This window comes from Leptosomus discolor, chromosome 12, assembly GCF_034619465.1.
Source record: "Leptosomus discolor isolate bLepDis1 chromosome 12, bLepDis1.hap2, whole genome shotgun sequence".
NCBI lineage: Eukaryota > Metazoa > Chordata > Aves > Leptosomiformes > Leptosomidae > Leptosomus > Leptosomus discolor.
The window spans coordinates 2,379,001-2,402,164 of record NC_141402.1 but is presented as its reverse complement, the minus strand read 5'-3'; the positions used below and the strand labels follow the sequence as shown (position 1 = coordinate 2,402,164).

The following is a 23,164-nucleotide window of genomic DNA, read 5'->3' as shown; positions in this document are numbered from 1 at the left end:
TTTTCTAGTGTGTATAGGTAGTCTTATCCACCTGTCTGGGTCCAGGAACCCCATACAGAAGTATGCGCCATGAAGTGCAAGTCCATAGAATAACTGGTAGATGTAGATCTTTATGTTTCAAGTGCCCAATTTCATGTAACCTAATTGCTGTTGCTGAAAGGTTTTGCCTCAGAAATAGGAAAAATAACTGCCTGTTAATCAATTTTATCACCTGTAGCACATCCTTTAGGCACAAAACCACAGGACCTTGCCCTGTATTACGAACATTACAGTCCAAGGGCCACACCTGTGTGGGCTGTAGTGCAGAAACCAGCAAAGGCAGCACTTTAAGGAGCAGGACTGCAGTTTGCCTAATGGGAGAACTGTGTTTACCTCATCATTTGTAAGTATAACCCAGGGAGTTTCCTTATTAATTCAGAAGTGGTTCTTTTACGGTTACAAATTCAGGCCTCCAAAGGAATACTGTTTACAACCGGGCACGTGTGAGTTATAACCAACGTTAATGTATCACCTGCCTCATTCGAGGTACAGATACAAGAACAAACATTTAACTATGCACTTGGCCACTCTGATTTCGCAATTTAAAACATTTTATCCCGCTGAAACAAGCCCTGCCTCTGAAAATCCCGAAGTAATTACCGTTTCCACAGTGCCCTCATCCTGCAATTTCCTACGACACTGAGCAACTTCTCCCCCACCAGCAGCTTTACAAAGTTCCGACATCTCAAAACTGAAAACACACCCACACTAAAAATTAAGTTACTTACACACCTCCACACAGCTAATTACACTACTCGTAACGGGGGTGACCAAGGAGCGTTCCGGCCCCTCACGGGCCCTGCCACCATCCCCCACAGGCTGAGGCGGCGGGCTGCCGCCGGCCCCTCCGCCCCTCACAGCGCCTGATTGATGCTCCTCTCACCCATTCACAGCTCGCGCTGCTCGCTGGGCGCGGAGCTATTGGCCGAGGAGGTAGCGGGGGGTGGGCGCAGCGTTGGGGTAGAAGCCTTAGGTGCAGTAGCTCCCGCTACCTGCTGGTGCTGCAGGGCGCGGCGCAGCGGCGGCGGCGGCTCCCCCGCGGGGTGACCTTCCCGGCGCTGTCTCCTCGCTGGTAGCCAGCACAGTCCCGCCGTGCCGCGCTTGCCTGTCCCTGTACCGCCCTTTCCTGCCTTGGGGGTCGCCTAAGCTTGCAAAATGGCTGACAGTCGGGACGACGCTTCGGACCAGCTGAAGCAGTGGCGGAGCCAGCGGGGCTCGCAGGTACCCGTTGCGCGCCCCCGGCGCACGGCGAGGCCTGAGGGACTGCGCCCCTCGGCACCGAGCTCGCCGCTGGGCCCGCTGCCCGTCGGGTGGCAACGGTGCAAGGGGACGGCGGAGGGACGATGGGACCGCGGGCGGGGTTGTCCCCCTGATGGGGCCGAAGGGAGGGGGTGAGCCACGGTGCCGGAGGGCGCAGGGCTCGGGGGGTTCCTCCGGCCTGGCGGCTGACCCCACGGAAGCCAGCGTGGGGGGGAACAGGGCTCGGGGGCCGCGGCGCTCCGCGTTCGGGTTATCCCGCGGGGCAGTGGCCGGGGGAGAGGCGCCCTCGCCCCGTAGCGCGGAGCTCTCGGCTTGGGGCCGTGCCCGGGGAAGGCCGAGCGCGGAGGGGCTGGCCCGGAGCGATAAGGGCGGTCAGAGTTGCTGGCGCTGCCACTCTGCCTTGTCCACAGCTTGCCTTTTAGGCGGGAGCGGGGCTTGTCTGCGCCCAAGCGGGCGGTTCCTGGGACAGAGATTTGATTTTCCTCTCAAATCGGGCGTTCACATTTTCAGTTATGCTGTTGCGTTGGTAGAACCCAGTGAAAACGTAACTAGGGAATAATAGAAAAGATAGGGAATAATACAAAGATAAAGTACATCCAGCAGTATGTGGAGACTTGTTTACCAGGTTGAAGTGGATTGGGGCAAGTGGGTGACTGAAATCTTAAGAACGTGGAATCAACGGCATGGCACTCAGGCTTTTGCAGATGTAGACTCTTCCCCAAAATATTTGGGTAAAAATATAAATGCTGTGGGAGTGGATTTCCCTTCTTCATCAAATCACTGCAACAGTTTCTACTATGCGTTTTTCTGACAGAAATGTATATTTGGCATTAAATACTTTTTCTGCTGGTTATACTAAGCAGCAGTCTGAAAAGACACAAGTGGATGGCTCCGTTCCCGCTGTTTCTAGTTGTTAAGTCATCTTGATTTTATTTTTCCCCCTTGGTTCTGAAGGTACCATATGAAAACTACCTTCCGGTGAGGAACTGTGACTGTCGTATTATAGCATCTTTTATAATACTTTTGGTACCATGTGTAATACTTTTTGTATGGGTGCTGGCTTTTCTGTCAGAAAGCAGTATTTGAATACAGGCCAAGGTTAATTTGAAGATTGAGAGGCAACCTGAAGTCTGTGTTGCATAAGAAGTCATGAGACCTTAAGATAGAAAGTAGGGAGGACTTATTAGAATTTTAAAGTGACTCGTATGAGGTGCAAAGTATCAGTAATGCCTGGAAGTATGTACTTTGATGTGTGGTGTTTACAACAGCTGTGACTAAAATTCTCCTGGCTTTGTTTCCCTTCTTTCTGTCATGGCAGCTTAGTGCTGTAATGAAATACACATGCAGATTCCAAAGTTCTTATCTTTTAATGTTTTGACTGTATGCAGCTCCCAACCATATGAAAACATAGACATCAAACAAACTCAAGTCCAAAAGTAGTTGAGAATTTTTCTTAAAACTACTGTGGGGTTTTTTCTCTCCTTTCACACTGATGGATCTTGTGTGCCACACGTAACATTATCCTGAAACTGCAGTGAATACATCCTACCATTTAGAAAAAAGAAATGTTTGTACTTATAATGTAAATGCTAGAAAGAACCTTCCAGAAAGTCTCTCCTCACCGAAGAGACTGTACAGCCACAAAACTTACCTGTCAAGGTTTAGTTTCAAAAAGCTGTGGTTTTAGCTACTACTTCTAATAGTCTTAAACATTAGCATTGTAGAAGTGGTTTTTAGACAACAGTGTAGCCTGTTTGTTTTGAGAAGGGCTGTGTTAACTCTACAAACATTTATTCTTTGTTGCATGTGTAGTTTACAACATGCAAGGGTTTTTTCTACCTCTGAGGTAGTAACACGAAAAGTATTATAAATGAATCAAAAGGACTCAGAAAGTCTCCTTGAGACTTAAGGATACACTACTTTTTTCTTTTCCTTATGCCTTTTAGCAAGCTCTTGCAAGGGCTTTGTAGAGGAGAAGGTCATACGTTGCAGGTATGTGCATTTTAGTCCTACTGTGTGGTTAAACCTATTGGGCCGCTTAGAATTTATGAAGAACTCCAGGATAAATGGGGCTCTGATTCAACATAACTTTTGTGTTTCTCAGTGGACTGAGTAAAACTTGGTTGCTGCTTCAATGTGGCACAAGTATTAGTGACTTTTAAAAGTCACTGTATGGACTAGAGCAGGCTTAAGAGCTGTGTCTCATGTTAAAAAAAGTTATCAGAATCCAGCCCCCAAGTTTCCTTTTCTTAGAATTCTGGTAGTCAGAATTAGCAAATGGTACTGAAGCTGCATACAGGGGTTTTGTGTTACTGGCTGCCTTCGAGCATGGATGAAGTGCAAGTCTCTGTGTGTACGAAGAACATGTGGGAAGGATGGAAATGCCTGTAGTGAATGATAACACGAGGCGGTTGGAGAGGAAAATACAGAAGCTTAGGTTGCCTTTGGTAGGATCTGTTCTCTTTCATCACATTACAGTGAGCTCACATGTCTTAAACGAGTATGACAGTCATCAATACAAAAAAAAACCCAGTTTATGATTAGAAAAACTAATACATTAGGGTTTACCTGTGAGAAACTTGTTGCTTTTAATCAGCAAAACTAATGAAAATAAAAATATTGGCAGTGCTGGAAGCCAGGTTAAAGGAGGAAAAAAAGTTTCCCCTGAGTAAACTCTGAAAAAATTTCTTGACTAAAAAGTTCGGTTAAAACTATTGTGATGTGTGAGCATTTTGTAGTCTCATCTGCAGATTGTACCGTGATTGAAGAAAGGGTTTGTCAAAGCAGAGGCTGAGAACGGCTGTCCAGATAGGTTGCCTGTAGCTTTCGTACCTCAGGACAGAAAATATATCAGGATAAGGAGCTGATAATATAATTACATTAGTTTGTGCTGGGTGAATATCTTGAAGTAGAGTATTTTACATTTACTAGACTGAATCATAAGAGTGGATGAATGAGCTTTTTCCTAAAGTTCCTTGAATATGGTGGTGTCCTTCTAGCTGCTTTAATATGAAATTAAAATTTAATTTTAAAAGTTCATTTGTAATGTCAATTTAAGCAACTTCTAGTTTAAGATGATGGCTAAAACATAATAAAACATATCTGTTTAAGGGTGCTAAATTATATGGGGCCTGTATGTTAGGGTATCACTTTAAGAAGTTGAACTCTTGGACTGACTCGGGATGGGAGAACTTCCCGTGCAGACTGACGAGGTGATTCTCAGTAAGCAGCGATACGGTTTTCTTTGGCTCACTTAAAACTGAGCAGAGTGTAAGGTCGGAAGCATGTGAGGTGTAAGCAGTGGAACGAATACTGAGAACAGTTTCTGCTCTTGCATGTTTCCTTTGACAAACTATGGATAATGTTTCGATTTAAGCAACTGTTCCTTTGACTCAAGAATACTTCAAATAAAGCTGAAGTGGTAACTTCCCTGCAAGTTTCTGAACATCAGTTTCCTGTTTGTACCCAGATACATGCTGTCTTTTTTGAAACATTTGTACGAATTTCACTGTAGGTTAGGCTTTCAAGCATACTTAAGGAGTTGAATTTATGCTTGTAACTTTATGCTAATGAAGTGGTGAATGAAGAATAAAGAACCTAGATATTTTGAGAATTCAAGCCAGCTAGAGTAGTGTGTGTTACATATTAGTAAGAACACATTGGAAATGCAGTTAACCTGTCAAACGTCTTTCATGTGGTTATTCACGTACCCGAGCTAAACAAAGGTGTACATAACTCTCCCTGTATGTTCTGCCACATCTATGCCCTGAGTTCTGGGTGAGAATAATTGTTCTTTTCCCTGCCTTTGTGGGTTGCCTCTTGGGGAAGAGAAAAACCAACGTGAAGGTTAGTCCAGTTCAGCGTACTCTTCTATAAGATACAGATGGGAATTTTGCCTGTTTACAGTAATTAAAACACTTGAAGCAAAACTTACCTGTCGGTATAGATTTGGAATGCAGTAAAGTCGCTGATAAAATAGCGAAGGCCTTCTCAAGAGTAACTTTCTCCTTCTCTTCATCTCTTTTCATTTATAGAACTTTAAAAGGAGGAGAACTAGCTGGGAGGGGATGAGTGAGTTTATTCTGGTGCATTTCCCATGGTTCAGGTGTGTGGATGCTACTGGCAGAAGAGGGTAGGATGGTATGGATAGAGAGCCCCTATGGCTGTACGTCAGTTCAGTGCAACGTGTACCTGTGGGTTTGGAGTTAACCAGTCATAATCTATGACTTGGATATTTGAGCTCACCCTGTTGCAAACCTTTTGGGTTTTTTTTTTTCTTTGTACTAGCATCTGTTCTGTTCTTATGAGTCCTTTACAAACACTTCCCTGGCTCCTAACAGTTCATTGATGTGCTCCAGGAAAAATTGACACCTGCAGCCATCAGGTCTCTGGAGCAGATGTACTTTCCTTGCTGCATTTTCTACAGTACCCAGTAGGTAAGACTGTGGCCTTAGAGGAGTGAATGACCCCATAGGTGATGCAGACAAAGTATTTTCTACTGGGATTTTTTTTTTTAAGAAAATGGGAGCACACTCAGTTCTAGTGCTACAGAATTCCAGCAGGTGTTTCTTGAAGTTGCCTTGTAGTGGCTGTTCTTCTTGGGTACAGGGTCATTCCTGTACAAGATGCTGCAGCTCCAAGTAGGCTATGAGAATGGTTAACTTAAACTTGGTTTGGAAGGGAGGGAAGAGGATGAGTATGGGCTATCTTGGGCAGTTTCTTTCAAGACAATAATGATGCTACTTAAAAAAGAAAGGCTGGTTTGCTCTCCTCTTGACAGGATGTTTATGGACAGTACGGCTTTTATTAATCTTAGTCCTTCCATGGTTCAAGGGTTTAGAATGATGATTCCTCAGATGCTCTTGCTTATGTTATGTTCCATAGCTTTTCCACACCAAGGGAAGTCATGGGTATCCCCTTTTCGTCCTTACACTGTGTGTGACTACAGTGCTTTCCTTATGCCTCCATCCCTGTACTGACATCACCTTATTACTTTCCAGCAGCAACTCCTTTTCTAGCTCTCCCTCTTCCCATCTTCTGCTGTTGAGGTGGGGGCAAACTGAACTTTAATGCATGTTTTAAGGTTGACAGTTTACATTTTTCTTGAAGGAAGATAGTCTTAAGTACTATTTCTGGAGTGTCAAATGTTCTTGGATTATGCATGACTTGAGCTCCCCTTCTTAACCCCAAATAGTGCTGTAATGATGTAGTTACATCTATGTATTCTGTAACTAGTTTGAGAAGCTTACATCATCTTGCTATATATTTGTTAATATGTAGTATGACACGAAGTGGTTGAACAGGCATGCACATTGTGTGGCTGAAATAGAGGGTTTTTAATTTCTGGTGGTGTGATATCGACTGTCTCTTGCTTTCAGAAACCAGATGTCTTGACCACCGGTGCTGGGAACCCTGTAGGGGATAAGCTTAATGTCCTGACAGTAGGGCCACGTGGACCTCTTCTCGTTCAAGATGTTGTTTTCACTGATGAGATGGCTCATTTTGACAGGGAGAGGATTCCAGAAAGAGTGGTGCACGCAAAAGGGGCAGGTATGTTTGAAAACACATACTTTTTCCCTGTGTAGAATTAGACTTTAAAAAGCTTTTGAGTTAACATGTAGATTGGGACAGATAAATTGCATTATCTTGTCTATAATTTAGTATTCTAGATTGTAATAAATAATTCTGTGTCAACAACAGTGGTAAAGCATGGTTTAAAAGAACTCTATGCTAAAACTCAAAGCACTGAAAAACTGTTTAAAAAAGAAAAAGAAAATGTAGTTATAGCCCTTAGATTTTTACTGTATTTGCAGTAATCTCTGCTGCTTCTGTCTGTTCCTCCATAGTACCCTGTTCCTCTGGGAAAGGAAAACTTGCCCATCTCTATTTTAATGTCTGTTTGCTTGTTATTTGATAGAGATTCTTGGCTTTGTCATCCAATGTATCTGCCAGATGATGACCTAATATTTCAATTAAAAAAACCCACCCTAAACCAACTCATTTTAAAATGTGTTCGTGATCTTAGTAGGGTAGAGCTGGTACTTCCGATTTTTGTTATGTATTGCCCTAAAGAAGAAAATACAGCACTGAAGTTGTAATCTGAGTGTACATGGGAAAAATTCCTCTGGGGGGGCGGAAGAATTTTGTTGCTTCATCCACCTTAAAGGTGAACCAAAAATTCTGCAACAAATACCAGGGTTAGAGAAACACTTGTCTTGCTCTGAGATTAATATGCACATCTTGGCAGAAGGACATCCTAAAAGCTACTGTTTGTTATTTTGGACAGTAGAAATGAGGAGCTGTTAGCAGTCAGTGAAAGAGGGGAGGATGAGCACCATACAAATAGTAGTTTGTGTTAAGTAAATTCCATTTTGTGAAAACAAACTGAGTGTTTTAGTGCGTATGTATGAACTGTGTTTAAACTGGTGTATTTCTGTATTTCCTTTTGACTTAGTTGTGTGTTGAACCACAGTAGAGTAACAGATATGCTGTAAGTGGGAGGGGGTATGCAGATCTGATATTTTGAAATTACTCTCCTTCAGGAGCGTTTGGCTATTTTGAAGTCACTCATGATATTACCCAGTATTGTAAGGCAAAAGTGTTTGAACACATTGGAAAAAGAACTCCGATTGCTATACGATTCTCCACTGTTGGTAAGGCTCCAAAGTTACTGTGAATTCGTGCGTGTGTCCCGTAGTTACGCTGATAGCAGTGTTTGCGTTGTGGAGCACTTAATGTACTTAAGGTAGTTTGAAATGCTTTCTGCCAACTAATCCGTCTTCTGTGAATTTAATTTAAATTGTAAGACCTTAAGCAGCTTCTGCATCTTATCTGCAGAGAGCTCTGACAGAGCTTTTCCGTCTGGAGTGCGAGAGAAAGGATAGCCTGAGCTGTGTTTTTCCTGACAGAAAGCCTGCTTTGTTTCTGGATGGGTCATAATCAACACTTGCAGTTTAACACTTGACAGTTAAATATCTATAATCTCTTATGCTGTAGGAGTGTGTTGGGGATGAATGCTGTAAAGTAAGTACTAGGCAAAGAGGAATAACAATCTTCTGTAAATAAACTCTTGTTTCTTAAAGAGCTGAATGCATAAACTAGCAAAATCTTAAATTATTAGTTAAAACAAGCATTATGATCAGTATCTTGTCTGATAGAAAAATGATCTTTCAAAATGTATGTGTTGCTACTTTATCTGTATTTAAAAGAAATCTTAATGAGAATTCTCTTTTGGAAGTAATACTGGAGAGAAAAGTAGTCCAGCAAGGCTGAAGGAGCTGCTGGCTTTGGCCTACTGGTTTTTCCCTCTGTCACCAGAACTTAAGGAGTCATGGATTGTTCTATGGGGGGAAGACGTGCAGCTGAGTTTGATCTGTGTGCTGAAGTGGGTTGTTGCATCGTTACCTTTCCTTTCCCCGCCCTGTTTGAACATGTCTCTACTGAGCTGTTCTGTAGTGCACAGCTTTTTTAATGAGAGAATGAATGTCCTCGTTATTTCATCCCAATGTTTAGCATTACCTGTTCCCAAATACTTCTGGAATGCTTTGGCTCAGGTATCGTGGTAGGCACTTTTGCTCTGATATAAAATTACCCATTTAAAGGACTGTTTTGGATAAAGCAGGAGGGGAATTAAAAGGGTTACAACTCTTACTATAGAAGAAGTGCCTTTTTTATTAGGCACGCTCTTTAGATTGCTGCCTTCCAAATGAGAGCTTTCACGCTGGGATTTGATGCACAGAAACTAATGTGTTTTTAGCCGATTCAGCCTTAATCTGATGTTGGCTCTGTTAGTGATAATGAAAATTCCGCTCTTAATTGGTTCAAGTGGATATATTTGTTTGTTCTTTCTTTTAACTGTGGCCCAAATGCTTGGGGGTGTGTCTGTTCACACTTTGGAAACTTCCAGTGCCTGAAGTATTGTTGAAAATATGCCCAAAATTCCTTGGGAAAGAAAAGACCTAAATTACTAAAACCCACCCTTTTTTATGGCATTTTCTCAAATTCTGTGTTTTTACACTTACAATTTCTGTGCATTTCCTATCATAACTCTTCTATATGTTCGTGTGTTTCTTCAAGCTGGAGAATCTGGGTCAGCTGATACAGTTCGTGACCCTCGAGGCTTTGCAATGAAATTCTATACAGAAGAAGGTAATTGGGATCTTGTTGGAAATAATACTCCTATCTTCTTTATTCGGGATGCAATGCTGGTGAGTAGCACAAAACATGAGGGTACTTTGTGAAAGAGTTCAAAAGCTTGTTCACATCTTGTTCTTGCATCACTGAGAAGCAAAAGCTGCTGTTTGGACACAATTAAACATTGTTTGTTAGATGGTCTCAATGTTTTTAACTTGAGAAGGTGTTATTTAAAAAGAAAATTTAAGAACTAACGCTTGATTACTTATGTGGCTTCGTACCACAAATAGCACACGTGTTTAGTTCTGTTTGCTAGCACGTATGCCACAGCGGAGAGGCCAGCAAGGGAGTACGTTGTCGTGTTTTTAACGCGGATCTGATCACTTTTCTCTGGTGTTCAAGTTAGCTGTCTTACTTTGTAGACAGTTTTTTCTTTCTGAGGCTATGTGGAGGAGAAAGGGGGGGAAAAAAAAGACTTTTCACTTTAAAAGCTTCTTGCAAATTCTGTTTGTTAAATCTGGGGGTTTTTTTGGTCTTTTAGTATAAGTTTAACAGCACTTTGTAAGTAGAGGGGCTTTCCTTGAGTGGAGGAATTCTGTACAGATATTTTGTAGTGTCTCTGTATTAGTTTAGGAGTCAGATATTAAGTAAAGCTCAGATACACAAATTTGAAAAGATTTTCTTTATCAGTGAAAAGATTCATTTTATCAGTTAAAATGAAGCATTCTTTAGCTTTGAACAGCCTCTTTATCCTAATTGAAAATGTTTCACAGACCAGTAAAATAGGTGTAATTTCGTTGCAGGAGAGGTATGACAAGAGTTTTTTTCAGTGATATTTGTCTCAACTTCAGCGTGCTGTTCCTTTCATACTTAAGTATATGGAAAAAACTGTCTTGATTGATGCCAGGAGTTGCTTAGTATATGCCATATAATTTGGAGGTGTTACAGAACTTTTTTTTCCTCTCCTTCTCCCCTCCTTCCTTCTCCACTTCTGGACAAAATAGTTTCCGTCCTTCATCCATAGCCAAAAGAGGAACCCTCAGACTCATTTGAAGGATCCAGACATGGTGTGGGACTTCTGGAGTCTTCGCCCTGAGTCTTTGCATCAGGTAAGGTTCTCCTCTGACTTTATTTTGTATGATTAAGAGAAGAACATTACAACAACATATGTTTTTAATGCTCTTCCATGTTTTGTCTCAGTTTAAACAATCTTTTAGGAACAGTAAAGGTGAAAGGCCTACAATAACTTTTAAGGCTATCAGTATGTGTATCCTTCCTTTTTTCTTTTAATAACTCTGAAATGGGTGGCATTCCTATTTTCATAATCCTATTTTATGTAGGGATGAAGGGGAAGTGGCTAAGTTTCCTAACACTAAAGCAGTGGAGATACTGGTGAACACCAAGCAATGTTGGAGAACAGTAAAGTACTGGGAAAGTAGTGCTGTCACATGTACGTTTATCTAAAGCTGTGTAGTTAGAGTTAGATCAACTCCAAAAATGACTAGAATTCACAGTGCATTCAAATTGCCCTGAAATGTATTTGTAGCTAAAAATCTTTTGCAAAAGAGCTAATATAAAGTAGCTTCCAGTGTTGCAGGTTAATGCAATAAATGAACTTTGTCTCGAATGGTCACTTTATCCTTGAACTGGGGAGTCCATTAATATTATTTGGTCCTTCTCTTTAGGTATCCTTCTTATTCAGTGATCGTGGTATTCCTGATGGCTATCGCCATATGAATGGATATGGATCACATACCTTTAAACTGGTTAATGATAGTGGAAGAGCAGTTTATTGCAAATTCCATGTGAAGGTATTGATATTTTTTTCCAGTTATCTATTGGAAGTAAACATTGTATTGGATAAAAACCAATTTAAACAGACTGTCTAGAAATGTTCTGTGACTTTTCAAGTTGAATTCGGAAAAGACTTGTTAGTGCGTAAACTCAATCCAAAAGGTGTGGGGTTTTTTAGTATCAGTTCCATGCCTTTAATAAATATGACAGACATCACTGTTCCTGTTATGACACAGTAAGTGTTTATTAGACTATGAAGAACTCTTCTTTGGAGAGCTGTCTCTTGGTATTGGAGAACTCAGTCTACTCACATGGTGAGCTCTAAGCACCTAGCTCAGCTTATTGCATTTCCACCTCCTACTTCCTACCAGACTCCCTTGGTATCATTCAGTGCAGGTGCAAGAATCCTCTGGCCCATTGGAAATGTGTTGTGTTCAGTGTGCGATATGTTCCTGTTCCATGCTCGTGGCTGCACAGTAGCTCTGATTGAACAGGTGCTTCTTCAGGTAAAAGTTCCCTCAGTCTGGATCTCTGTCTTCTGGACGTGAGCTGCATTGATGTAGTATTTTTAAGATGATCTCAACTGTATACCAAACCATAAAAACTCTGTTTCCAAGGGCTCTGCAGCTGAAGCGCAGAGAACCTCATGGAACTTCCACACTTTTGTGAGAGCGCAGTATGTAGCATGTCCTGCTTGAAAACAACTTCCCTTTGAAATTCTAAAGGTGGTACAGCTTCTTGTCTCATTACTCTTTAGCGGAGGCTGGACAGCTACCTTTGAAGCAAGACTTTGGAAACCATTATGTTAAACTAAGAGGGATTTTATAGCAGCTTTTAGCCTTCAAGTTGTCAAAAGCTTATTTTTAAAAAAAAGTGATATTTTAGTTAGCGCTGAAGGTGTCACAGAAATAGGGGTAGTGCGTGGGAAACTGAGATTCGCATAGAATCCAGAGCTTTCAGCCCTAAGGACTGCAACTGTTTTATTGCTTTAGGTTGGCCTGTGATCTGTAGGAAGAGGTGGGATGATGGGACAGTAAAGGGCACCGCATCCTGTAAGGAGAGAGGGGAAACTGCTTTGCTTGATGTGCTGCAGGGATCGTACCTTCAAGTTCGATGCCTTGTGTTCTGCAGTATAGCATTACATATTTGTTTTGCTTTTATCAGAGAACTGTTTTTTATCTGGAAGGCAGCTGTTGCTTGTGCTGTGAGTCTGAATTGAAATTACTGGAGACTGGAACATGGACAATCGCATTCTTGGATTATAAGTCTTGTTAAAGTACATTCTTACTAGTGATTTCTGTAATACGTTCTGCAGGCTGTAACTGGTGCTACTGCTTTTGTTGCTTTTAGACTGACCAGGGCATCAAAAATCTTTCTGTTGAAGAAGCAGGAAGATTGGCTTCTACTGATCCTGATTATGGAATACGTGACCTTTACAATGCCATTGCCAAAGGGGACTATCCCTCATGGTCTTTCTACATTCAAGTTATGACGTTTGAAGAAGCAGAGAAGTTTCCATTTAATCCTTTTGATTTAACAAAGGTATCTCTCATACTGTTGTGAATATTCACTTTCGGCTAGTTTAAGAAAGATCATGAGATCAAAACACAGCAAATGCCAGAACTGAGCTTATCTGTTTTAAAAAAACCCAAAAGTGTAACAGTTTCCATGGAGGAGTGCTGTTTTCTTATTAGTCCCTATCAATAAAGTTAGTCTGTCCTTTTTATTCTTCCCTTCTATTTTTAAGAGTACCCTTTATTATATGGACATGATGAGTCAGAAGTTCTGGAGATGATGATATTGATGTTATATCTGGTGTTACATCTGATGTTACTCTTCCTCAGTGAAGTAGGGATAGGGCTCGATTCTAGGTCTGTAGATTACAGCTGCACTTCCAAAGTGTGATCTCAGATCATATAGTCACACCCTGAGCTCCCTGGCTGTAAGTGGTGTTGGTAATGTCGCTTCTGATGGTTGATCTGATTTTGTCAGACTTCCAGTTGCTGTTTCAAGGAATGGCTTGTTGAAAGGTACAAATGTAAATTTGTTATGACTATTTTCCTCTAGTATCGCTCTCCCAAAATGGCTAAAGACTTTTGAACTTGAAAATACAGGCTAAGACGACAAAGAAAAGGGTAGTTAGGCTGGTTGCATTTTGAAGTAGCTGAAAACAGTCATGCTACCAGTTCCACCTACGATATCGCATTCCTAGGCAGTTCCTCAAGCGCCTGTGGGCATTTCATTTAAGTAGTCAAGTACTAAGATTATGCTGGGACGATGAAATAAGTCGCGTTAGTACTGTAGTCATTGCAAACGGCTTCTTAAAAGATGATGTTTCTCAAAACATTTATTAGCAAAAAAAATAAATTTCTTCAGTAATGTGTTTTCTCAATCAAGATTTAAATCAAGCAAATACCGCCTACTAATTATTTAAACTGCATAATACTGTAAAAATGTTGATTTTAACGTATGTGTGCTATTCTTTATAGATTTGGCCACATGGTGACTACCCTCTCATCCCTGTGGGAAAGCTTGTCTTGAACAGGAATCCCGTCAATTACTTCGCAGAGGTGGAACAGATGGCATATGATCCCAGCAATATGCCCCCTGGTATTGAACCTAGCCCTGATAAAATGCTGCAGGTAAACTACAGGACACGCAAGATTTTACCTGAAAAGTGTTACGTTTGCTTTGCTGTTCACTAAAGCGTTCCTGTCACTGTTTGTGTAGCAGCCGTAAACCTGACGGATGGTTGGTTGGGGTTTTTTCGTGGTGATTTTTTTTAATGATCACCATTTGATGTGCTCATCCAAAATGGAAACACAAAGAAAATGGGAAGGAACTAAAGGAGTGGAAAATCTAGAATTTAGAGGACATCTGCAACAGCTATCAAAGTTGATGGGGAAATTGGTCAGTCTACTGAGTACAGGATAAAACCGTAGCAGCAGTGCATATTTATTCGTGCTTTTACAGTGTATCTTAGAATTGTAAACTCTTAGAAGTCTAAGAGGAGGACTTCAAATGCTCTGACATACAGATGTAACTACTCCTCGATACAAACCACGAGACTATTCTTTAGAAGTAGTACTGGATTTTGTACAAGTCAAAGTATCCGGTAAGACTGGCTGCAGTAGACTGTGCTGTCTGCAGAGTCATGATGTTTGCATGTTATGCTTTTTCAGATTAAAACCAGAGTGTTGTTTCAAATGGTATCCATGGAAACAAGGTACTTTGACAGTTTTGACTGGACAAACTCTGGAACCATCATGCAGTTCTGTTGTTCTGCCTCTATTTGCCCCCACAAACATCATGGTCAGAACCAGTCTGTCTCCTTGGCATCCAGATGTCACTAGAACTGCTTCAGATTCAGTTCAGTAAATAAGGGACTACCCTGTTTCAGATGTAATCCGTTTTTGAATCGAAGGTTGAAAATAAGTAGGGAAATATTATTCCTTAGTAATAATTTGCACAGTTGTATAGAGATGAAGATGACTGCGTGTAACCATTTTCCTGTTCCAGAATAGATTTAGCATTCTGAAACTGGCAGGAAAAACTCAACCTGCTGTTCTTTGCTGGTATTCCAGCAAAGTTGGTTTGTGGCTGAGTGTCACTTGGGACATAATTTGAAATGTGTCAAGAATGTGTATCCATAGAAAATGGTCTTCTCCCTTTTACTGTTTAATGTATAGGGCTTTGAATTGGGATATACTACTTAAGTGGTCTCTTTCAGCAAGTAGTAGTTAATGCCTGTGATAAATGTTTTAGGGTCGTCTTTTTGCGTATCCTGACACTCACAGACACCGTCTGGGACCAAACTATCTACAAATTCCTGTGAACTGCCCCTTCAAAGCTCGTGTGGCCAATTACCAGAGGGATGGACCAATGTGCGTTTCTGACAACCAAGGTAGTAATGAAAATATCTTTAATATCTTTAATGCATGTACTGCAGAATTCTGTCCACAGGGTACTTAAGATTTCTAAATCTTAACTATGTAGGGGAGTTATTTTAAATGCATAATGAACTTACAGAACTGCATAAAAATAAATTTATTATCTGTTCTTGTCCAGAAGCAGATGCAATCTAAAGACTGCTAAACAGATTGTTTTATTGGACGTTACTAACTTAGTATACTGTAAGAAATGCTACTTCTTCCTCTCAACCATTCAGTGTTTCTTGTGTCTCTTTCCCCGCAACTCAGACATCACCGTGTAACTTCCTGAGCTTCAGACTTCCTAGTCTATCTGTTTTTCTCCTTTTATGTGAAAACTGTTCCTTACCTCTCAATCTTTGTCAGCCTTTCAGTATGTTTCCTTATATGACTAGATCCTTTTTGAGATCAGTTGGCTTTGCCTGCAGTTGTTAAGAATCTGCCACATGCTCTCTTCTGTAGTGCCCTAAATTTGTCCACGTGCCATTGCTAATACTGTCTTTAACTCAGTGCTCACCAGCAATCGGAAGTTAATTTACTATATCCAGACGAATTCAAGATCTGTTTTGTGATGGGTAATGACATATCTTAGAACCCATGATTGTACTTGTATTGTTGCGTGCATTTCTGTTCCCCATGTGAATTACATGGCAAACAAAATTATTTTCAGAAAAGCAATTTTCATCCACTGCTTTGGTACCATGAGATTGTGGGTCAGTACAAATAGCTAGCTTTGATTTTATTTTTTTTTGTCTTTTTTGTCTTAAGTTAAATTTTGCAGAGGCTAAGCTGTCAACTTATTATTTGCTTCCTTTTCAGATAACTTTTTGACTTTGACTGTGTGAATAGTACTAGTCCTCACACAGATCCTTCAGGAGGGTCTACCTGATTAATTCTTACTACAAAAAGTGACGTTTTATTCCTCAGTTTCCTATGTCCTTGATACAATGTGAACTGACAAGATACTGACTTTGATCCTGTTACCTCCTGTTCAAGAGATCTTGTTGAAAGCATTCTTAAATCTGAATGCTGTATTGCCTTCATGGCTCTCATTCGTGTATCTGCTGTATGTCTCTTGTCAGTCTTGTACAAGGATTAAGAATCAGAACTTTGCTATAAAACATGAGCATGCTTGTGTAGATTACAGAATGTATTCTTGGCATTTATTTTAAGACTTTAAAAGAAGCATATGTAAGTTCCTTGTATAGCTTCAGCCCTGTGTGAAGTAGTTGATAGTCTCTTAACTATAAGTGTTTTTCAGTTTGAGGTATGTAACTTCTACTTGCTACAAATAGACTCATTTTTAATTTTGTAAACATCAGGGGGGAAAAGATGAGTTGTTCTTCTTAGTTCCTGAAAAGTAAAATGTGTGTCATCTTTACATACTTGTTTAGAATGGGTGCATATCTCTCTGTTAATCCAGGAAAGAAGACTGTATGTTTGGACGGGGGTGGGGAGTTTGTTTAAAAGTGTGAAAACCAAGTGAAGCTAAGATGTGTTTAAAAACTTGCAGATAGACCTTTAAGAGAAAAAAGGGTTTGCAGGAGAACACCCCCAGACAAATTAATTCCATACTGTCCCTAGTTTATGTTCCCTTAAAGAGTTCTAGAGACATGCTTGTTAAAGAGCACTTAGTTGAAAAAGTTCCAAAATATTAATTATTTACAATGAAGAAATGTGCCAGAGAAATGGTTTTGGGGGAAGTTAATTACCTCCTCTTTGTTTCTTCTTCTAGGCAAAACTCTATTCTAAACATAAGAGCTGGTCTAAATGTCTTTGAGAAATCTGCATTTGCATTTTTTAAACTCGAGGTCTGGCTTTCATACACGTAGTCCGCTTTGCTAAGCTGCTGTGCTTTCTGATTTGCGAGAGATTGCGCAAGGCAAGAGTATAAACGCCGAGACAAGAGCTTTCGCTTCGCCTCTAGTCAGCAGGTTGGGTTCTGTCGGGGTTTGCCCAATAGTGACTGGTTTACACCTGAGAGTAAACAAGGATACACTTACGCTATGGCTCATGCCGAACACTGTATTGCTTTGGGCTATGAATTCTAATACTTGCTGAGGGAGGAGAGGGAGATAGTTGGAAAACAAGAACATGAGAGCATCTGCTTCTGGACAAGAATAGATAATAAATTTATTTTCATGCAGTTCTGTAAGTTTATTATGCATTTAAAATAACCCCCTACATAGTTAAGATCAGTAGTACTTCAAATGTGCAGACAAAGGTGTGTTTTTATTCTGCCTTGGACTAAAACTTTTGATAACTTCCATGACTGTCTATTAAAATTGTCTGAGCAATGTTGTTGTGACAGTGGCCAGACCTCCCTATTTCTGAAACATATTTTTTTCCCAAAAAAAGCTGTTGAAATTCTGCTTTTAGTAAGTGCTGTAAGTACTGGCTTGAAGACACAGCCCCTGTGTTGAGCTGTCTCTTGACAGAAAAATACTGACAACTGGTTTTAGTAAAGTGACTCATAACTGGGTAATGAGTTTAGGTTCTTCCAGGCAAAGAACATTTTCTGTCCTCTGACTTAATCTGAGAAAGCTGGCATCTGATTGTTTCGTTTTGGGGGGGGGTGTGTGTGTTTGTGTTCAGGTGGTGCCCCAAACTATTATCCAAACAGTTTTACTGGTCCGGAAGATCAGCCCATTGCAAAGGAGAGCCGCGTGTGTGTGTCGGGAGATGTGCAGCGCTTCGAGAGCGCAAACGAAGATAATGTGACTCAGGTATGATGGACGGAGAGTCTTTATATTGCACGTTGCATAAGATGAATTTTGGGATGAGTCTAGAGAATATTCATAAGAATCATTTAGACATGGCTCCTCTCTGAAGCATCTGGGCTAACCTGAAGTGCAGCTCTCATGAGAGCTTGGAAGATCTCCATACAGCTCAGTTCCATGAATAGCTGGATTTCTGCTGACAGGACAGTGAATTCTCACAGGCTGTTGCCATCAGTGTTCTGGGCACCAATATCTAGAGGTGGTGACTTTGTTATCTTGCAGTTGGGCCTGCAGATAGGCTAATTAGAGTACGTGTGTAATGTCATGATCATCAGTTCCTGAAGTGGACCCCAACAGCAGTATCTGTTTTCATTAATTCAGAAGCAACAGTTACTTCAAGCTAGAAATGGAAGAAGTTGTAAGCAGGTTTGCCAAAACAAAAAAACAAAAAACCAACAAAAAAAACCAACAAAAAAACCCCAAACCCACAAATGGGTTGCCTTGAGTTTTAAGTATTTTAAGTGTTGCTTGACCAGTTGAGTGAAAGCTATTCTTAATCAGCGATGATGAATCCTAGAAGTCTAGTAAGTACTGTTGGCTTCTACAGGTAGAATGACTTGCTCTTGAGAATTTTGAAATAGAACTTTTGTTTCCAATTGTAAGGTGCGAGATTTCTACACCAAAGTGCTGAAGGAGGATGAACGCCAAAGGCTGTGTAAAAACATTGCTGATCATCTTAAAGACGCGCAACTCTTCATTCAGAAGAGAGCTGTAAGTGGCCTGTTTGGTTTTTAGCCTTTGCTCTTTATTCCAGGCTTTCTTGCAGTTTAGTAATTTTGTCAAAATGGCAATATACTGGTGGAAAGGAAGATCAGAAGCTCTTCCATGAGAAGGCAACTTCTGGATGTTTCTTATGCAAGAATTGTCAATAGGGGACACTTAAATGTGTGCCTGTTGACATAATATAAATAATGTCTAACATGTTAAAGTAACTTTTTCCTGATGGGAAGAATGGGATTGATGTTGAACATCGAGGATGTCACTATATGTTTAGCCTGGTGTTCCAACGATCAGGTGACTGCCAGGGTCGTGTTTTTCTCTAAACAAGGAAAAGGCAGCGAGGGACTGGATCTTCATCCTTCCCAGTGGAACTTGGTTTAAGTTGGGAAAGAGCACTGCGTGAGGCAATAGAAATAGTGTTTGAGGAGGGTCATAGCTCCTTTCTGGCTGGTCAGAATTACACTTTTGGAAAAGAGTTTTCATCCTCCTTTTCTTCCTTGTGATGTGTGCTGCTGTAGGCCACAGCATAAAGTGTGTTAAAGAACCCATTTGAAGTGGAGGGAAAAGTAAAATTCCTGTCTTTTCTGTGCTGTTCTCCTAGGTGAAAAACTTCACGGATGTTCATCCTGACTATGGAGCCCGTATTCAGGCTTTGCTGGACAAATACAATGCTGAAAGTGGGAAAAAGGTACGCTGATGATTTCTGTAGGGGAATTTTGACTGGCTGTGAATTACCTTAGCTGCTTCTGTAAGTGCAGCAAAGTGAGAAATTGGATTTGATTCCCACTTGGTTTAAATGGGAGAAGTCAGTGTATGTAGAATTAAGGAATGAGGAAACATCACTGTAATTACGTTTAATGAAATGTTGATTAACCAGTGATGTGGAATTACTTGCATTTACAATTATAAAAACTTCAGTTGTGTTTTTTGTAAGGCTTGTGGAGGCTAACAGTACGTGATATGCAGTGTGTCAGACCAAATGATTACCCGCTCTCTGTAATAGTAATGAAACTTTTCCACAAGCCTTTCCTGGGCTCAGTGCTTGCTACACAGAGCAATTTCAAGTACTTTTTTTTCTCTCTTTTTTTTTTCCTGAAGTTCCCCTAACTACTTTTGATGCAACTTGCTCTGAATATTTCTTTTGTGTTATTTTTAGGATGTAATTAGAACATACACACAGTCCGCATCTCGTGTGTCTGCCAAAGAAAGATCCAACCTATAAAGCGTGCTGCAGAGGCTTACTCTGTGAATTTTGCGTCCTTACAACTGCAGGACAACCTGTTGAAGATGTTAATGAATGTAGCAACTTCTGCACAAACACAGGAGTGTTTTACAGGCTTGATTTATTAAGCTTTCAAGTGCCTGTATCTGCATTGGAAACTAGGTAACACAAGCTAACAATCCTAGTGCCTTTCAACACTAGTGCTTTACTGCTTGTTAACAACTTACAGTGTTTTTAAGGAAATTCATGATTAAAAATTGCCTTCATTTCTAGAAGCAAACATCAGTTTAATCAGAATACTGGTTCATTATTTTTATTGTAAAACTTTCCTGGCTAAATCACACAATAGACCTTCTGTAGTTGATACTACGATTATCCTTATGGGAAAAACGTTTTAATGTTACAAAGTTGATGTGGCTCAGTATTTTGAATAGAATAGTTCTCTGTATGCATTTGTAAACAATTCCTCTGAATTTCATTTTTGGCCTTCCAGGAGTGAAATGATATGCAGTAGTTCGAGTAAAATGTTGGTTATGTCTCGTTCCGTATGAGGGAAGTGAAGGTAACTAGAAAGATTAGTCTGAATATCTGTAAATTTTATTCCCAATATATAATTCAAGATAATCTTTGCTTACCACTGCTAGGTTGGGATATAACTGACCTAACGGAGATAGGAAAGGATATTTTCTTTAATAAGAAAATGTTATTACAACTAAATTGATTACATCTTACCATTCTTTTGAGGGTGGATTGTTCTTCCTAATCTTGTAAGAATTAAAGTAGAAAAATATTAATTTTCCAAGTGTCTGAAAAATTAACAACCAAATGCATTCAATATTTTTTTCTTGGCCAAATTCAAGCTCAAGCACTTTCAAAACTGTTCCTGAAATTCTGTTGTTTTACTGCCAAATCTGATATTGCTGTCTATTGATCAAGCCAGAGCTAGTGTTCGGAGTTAGACTAACTGAGGTGCCATGCTTCTGTGGATGTGGGTATCTGTAGGTAGATACATGTATACAACTTGCCTAAAATCAGGTGTTAATGTTGCCTAGTATTTTACAATTGAATTAATTGGTGTAAAAGATTTTTTTTTGAACCTTTGGATTGAAGAGTGTTCCCTACTATTATTTCTTAGATCCAAAGGAGTTTCTTTAGCTTAGTAATTATTTTTTTTGTCTTCAGTCTTGGAGTATAATCTTCAATCAGGTCTTACTAATTAGCACGAAATGTGAGTGTTTATATTTGAGAACTTAGAGCGATAGCTAAATGATAATTGTGGAATTTCTGTACACTACTTTGGTTGAATCTGAGTAGTGGTTGCCCAAGAAAGCATGTTGTCAGCATCTGAGTGCTTTACTACACAAGCATACAACAAAACCAAGGCTTAAACTACTGTTATATAAGGGCCAGAATCCCACCTAGTATTTTTTTCTTGGGTAGTTGTTTGGAAAGTGTTACCTAGTTATGAGGTAACTAGTGTCCAAGCTGACTGTTGACGTTTTTAATAAAAAAATCTGTCGTACCTGTTGCACATTTACCTTAATCCGAACAAACCAAAAGAGTTTCAGAAGTGTGCTCAGTAGGATCAGGCAATCTAAAGTGCTGGTAAGTTGTTAACAACCGCTCTGTCTATTACTTCTTCCCTTGCCAAAGAGAAAGATCAGTGTATGTGTGTAATTAGTCCAGGTTCTAGTTGCGCAGCATTACTGCTGGTTTGAAGTCTTTGCCTTCCTCGTTTGCCTGCTGATACTGCCTTGTTGGCATTTGGATTGGGAAAAGCATGAATGATGATACAGAGGATTTCAGAGCCCAGCTACTAGCTCTTAACTCAAGGAAATGATATACAAATCTCAAATCATAGCAGGTTTTTTTAATATTCGGTGCATTTCTGGGTCTGTCTTGTGTTGTATTTTGAGTAGGAATACGTCCTGATTTGGCACTGAAGCATGAATTGAGATTCCAAGAAGCCATGGCAGGTAGCTAAAGAAGAGTAGATACTAAGTGCTGCTCCATTAAATTGTAGAAAGTTGGTTCTTCTCCTACTCATTTATCTACTAACCTGTTGTGAAAAATCGGCTGTGATATAGATGCAGTAAAATAATACGAACTGATAGCCTGCTCTAACCTAGGATTCAGTGGGATGTTTCCCTGATCAGGCAGGTGGGAGCTGAAAGAGCTGCATGAATGAGTGGGAATGTTTCCTGCTGGAACATAGAATCCTGATGAGTTTTGGAAAAGAGTAAGCAAGGTTTAACCTCTAATTTTGGTTGTGTCTCCTATATGAATTATGTCATCTTCATCTTTTTTTCTTAAATAAAACTGAACTTAAAAATCTCATGGCAACATGTTGTCTGTTTTCTATGCAGATGTTTTCAATTGTTTAGTTTTAATTTAGGAATTGCACACCTTCATCTGTTCTTTGGAGACTGTGCAGAAGCTGTTGAAGTTCTGGGTAGTTGGTATCTGTTTCAGGACTTAGTTATTGGGCCCACACAGGCCCTGACTGCCAGAAAAGCCTTGGACTGAAAGCTGATGCTTGGAATTCATCTGTAGGGGCCAAGCACTAAATTCTGCTCAGCTCTGACAGGTGAAATTGCTTGTTAGGAACCTTCTCTTTAATTTCCTAAGTCTTCAGAAATGGGATTGCTCCTCACATCTGCGGTTGATCTAAAAACTTTGGTGGCAGTTTACAGAATTATCACAAGGTCATCTTGTTTTTCATTGCAGGTCACTCAAATTTTAGTGAAGGACAGTTCTTAATAGTTTAACAGAGTGTGCAGAGTTGAAATGTAGGACTTGAAGTGTCTCAAAGCTGCCATGTAGACTCTTGAAAAGCTGTCAGTACGGAGATCTGTTCTACCATCTATTACCCAAGTGTTCGCTTCTGCTTTTCTTCCTGCAGTTACTTTGTTCCTGAATGACTGCTCTTTATTTCACAGAAGGGAACTGTGTGCCTCATACCTCATTGTACGCTGTACCTTCACCAAACAGTGGGTGAGCACGCCTACTGACCACCTGGTGGAAAGGGCACTGTGACATGAACTTGTGGAGGTTCCAGTGGAGTGTTTAACAGGGACAGCTAGTCTATTAACTCTGTCCAGGTGGCCTTTAGCTGACCATGCCTGTAAATGATTATCACTAATAACTAGTATAAATTACAGTAGAATTTTGGGGTAGAGGTTAGGCTGAAATTTGGTTGGTGTCAAGTGGAAAAGAAAATTAGGCACTAGGGAATGAGGAAGAGAGAGGAAACATCAGTGCAGTAATGTTGAAGAGACATAGAATGA

General features: G+C 40.3%; 1 protein-coding gene across 1 annotated transcript; it reads left to right on the top strand.

Annotated features, from left to right (window-relative positions):
* The first annotated feature begins 1,161 nt into the window (after positions 1–1,161).
* Positions 1,162–22,214, top strand: CAT (catalase). The gene is made up of 13 exons (XM_086471945.1): positions 1,162–1,260; positions 6,678–6,849; positions 7,842–7,952; positions 9,376–9,506; positions 10,437–10,541; positions 11,118–11,243; positions 12,577–12,768; positions 13,716–13,868; positions 14,992–15,130; positions 17,751–17,881; positions 18,539–18,646; positions 19,257–19,343; positions 19,812–22,214. The coding sequence occupies exons 1-13, from the start codon at positions 1,195–1,197 to the stop codon at positions 19,875–19,877; spliced, it is 1,587 nt and encodes a 528-aa protein (XP_086328071.1). The 5' UTR covers positions 1,162–1,194; the 3' UTR covers positions 19,878–22,214.
* The last annotated feature ends 950 nt before the right edge of the window (positions 22,215–23,164 follow it).

Bases quoted from the DNA above. Each gene is read 5' to 3' on its own strand.
- CAT (XM_086471945.1), top strand. From the start codon at position 1,195: ATGGCTGACAGTCGGGACGACGCTTCGGACCAGCTGAAGCAGTGGCGG. The intron at 13,869-14,991 runs GTAAACTACAGG...TAAATGTTTTAG, and splicing joins GCCCTGATAAAATGCTGCAG to GGTCGTCTTTTTGCGTATCC. The intron at 15,131-17,750 runs GTAGTAATGAAA...GTTTGTGTTCAG, and splicing joins GTGCGTTTCTGACAACCAAG to GTGGTGCCCCAAACTATTAT.